This window comes from Suricata suricatta, chromosome 7, assembly GCF_006229205.1.
Source record: "Suricata suricatta isolate VVHF042 chromosome 7, meerkat_22Aug2017_6uvM2_HiC, whole genome shotgun sequence".
Taxonomy (NCBI): domain Eukaryota; kingdom Metazoa; phylum Chordata; class Mammalia; order Carnivora; family Herpestidae; genus Suricata; species Suricata suricatta.
Genome location: NC_043706.1, coordinates 2,839,785 through 2,840,883, shown reverse-complemented (window position 1 = coordinate 2,840,883; position 1,099 = coordinate 2,839,785). Strand labels below are relative to the sequence as shown.

Sequence of the window (1,099 nt, the reverse complement as noted above, 5' to 3'; positions counted from 1 at the left end):
CCCGGCGCGGCGGCGTCAAGCGCATCTCCGGCCTCATCTACGAGGAGACCCGCGGGGTGCTCAAGGTGTTCCTGGAGAACGTGATCCGGGACGCCGTCACCTACACGGAGCACGCCAAGCGCAAGACGGTCACGGCCATGGACGTGGTCTACGCGCTCAAGCGCCAGGGCCGCACTCTCTACGGCTTCGGCGGCTAAGATTGTTTTAAATCCTAGTATCTCTTATTCCAAAGGCCCTTATAAGGGCCACCCACGTAGTCTGTTAAGGAGCTGTAGGCATCTTGGTAAACTTCCCCAAGACCCAAACCACGAGTCCCACAAGAACTCTGATCTGAAACCAGAAAGTGCCTGGAGTTGTGTCCGCCTCCCTGTGCCCCCGTCCCCGATGTGCATAAACTGGCCTAAAGTCCGGTCACTGTCAGTCTACGGTTAAAGTCAAACTTGTGCTAAAAGCCGAGTTAACTTACCATGTTATCTAAGAGGCAGTTCGACGAGCCTGGTAAAAGGCCGAACGATTCTTCCCCCTCGTCTGAATTTCTGGCCTGCAAACCACAACAATCCCGTCGATTTACTCCGTCCCATTTTCAGTACACCCGTTTCTACCAAGAACCCAGTCATGACGCTTTTTACGTAAATAAGTGGGGTGCACTTTCGGATTCTCAGTACAACGTAAGAAATTTTCACGCATTCTAGAGGCTTTTTGAAAAGTCCGACATTTCCTTGTATATCATCCTAGGGACCTGCGAGCAAGGCGGGAAGAAGTTTCCGGTCCTCTGAGGATGGGACTAAGTCAATTCTGGGGGCGGGGCGGGAGCGTACTGTCCAATCAGGACGCGAGGGTCCCTATAAGTACTGGGACCCGTGTCCCCTTTCTTGCAGTGCTTAGTAGCTATCTCTACTCGTCATGGCTCGCACGAAGCAGACGGCGCGCAAGTCGACGGGCGGCAAGGCCCCGCGCAAGCAGCTGGCCACCAAGGCGGCCCGCAAGAGCGCGCCGGCCACCGGCGGCGTCAAGAAGCCGCACCGCTACCGGCCCGGCACGGTGGCCCTGCGCGAGATCCGCCGCTACCAGAAGTCCACGGAGCTGCTGATCCGCAAGC

General features: G+C 56.7%; 2 protein-coding genes across 4 annotated transcripts in view; both read left to right on the top strand.

The window, feature by feature from the left end:
• Positions 1 to 207, top strand: part of LOC115296174 (histone H4) — a 505-nt gene extending 298 nt beyond the window's left edge. Inside the window, exon 2 of one of the 3 annotated variants that reach the window (XM_029944662.1) lies at positions 57 to 207. In XM_029944662.1, the coding sequence (XP_029800522.1) occupies positions 57 to 197 (141 nt within the window). In that variant the 3' untranslated portion in view covers positions 198 to 207. The other 2 variants (XM_029944661.1, XM_029944660.1) reach the window with 2 other exon arrangements.
• A 696-nt stretch (positions 208 to 903) lies between these two features.
• LOC115296496 (histone H2B-like) overlaps positions 904 to 1,099 on the top strand; it is a 5,956-nt gene continuing 5,760 nt past the window's right edge. Inside the window, exon 1 of the mRNA XM_029944952.1 lies at positions 904 to 1,093. Within this exon, the coding sequence (XP_029800812.1) occupies positions 904 to 1,093 (190 nt within the window). The remainder of the gene's footprint in view (positions 1,094 to 1,099) is intronic.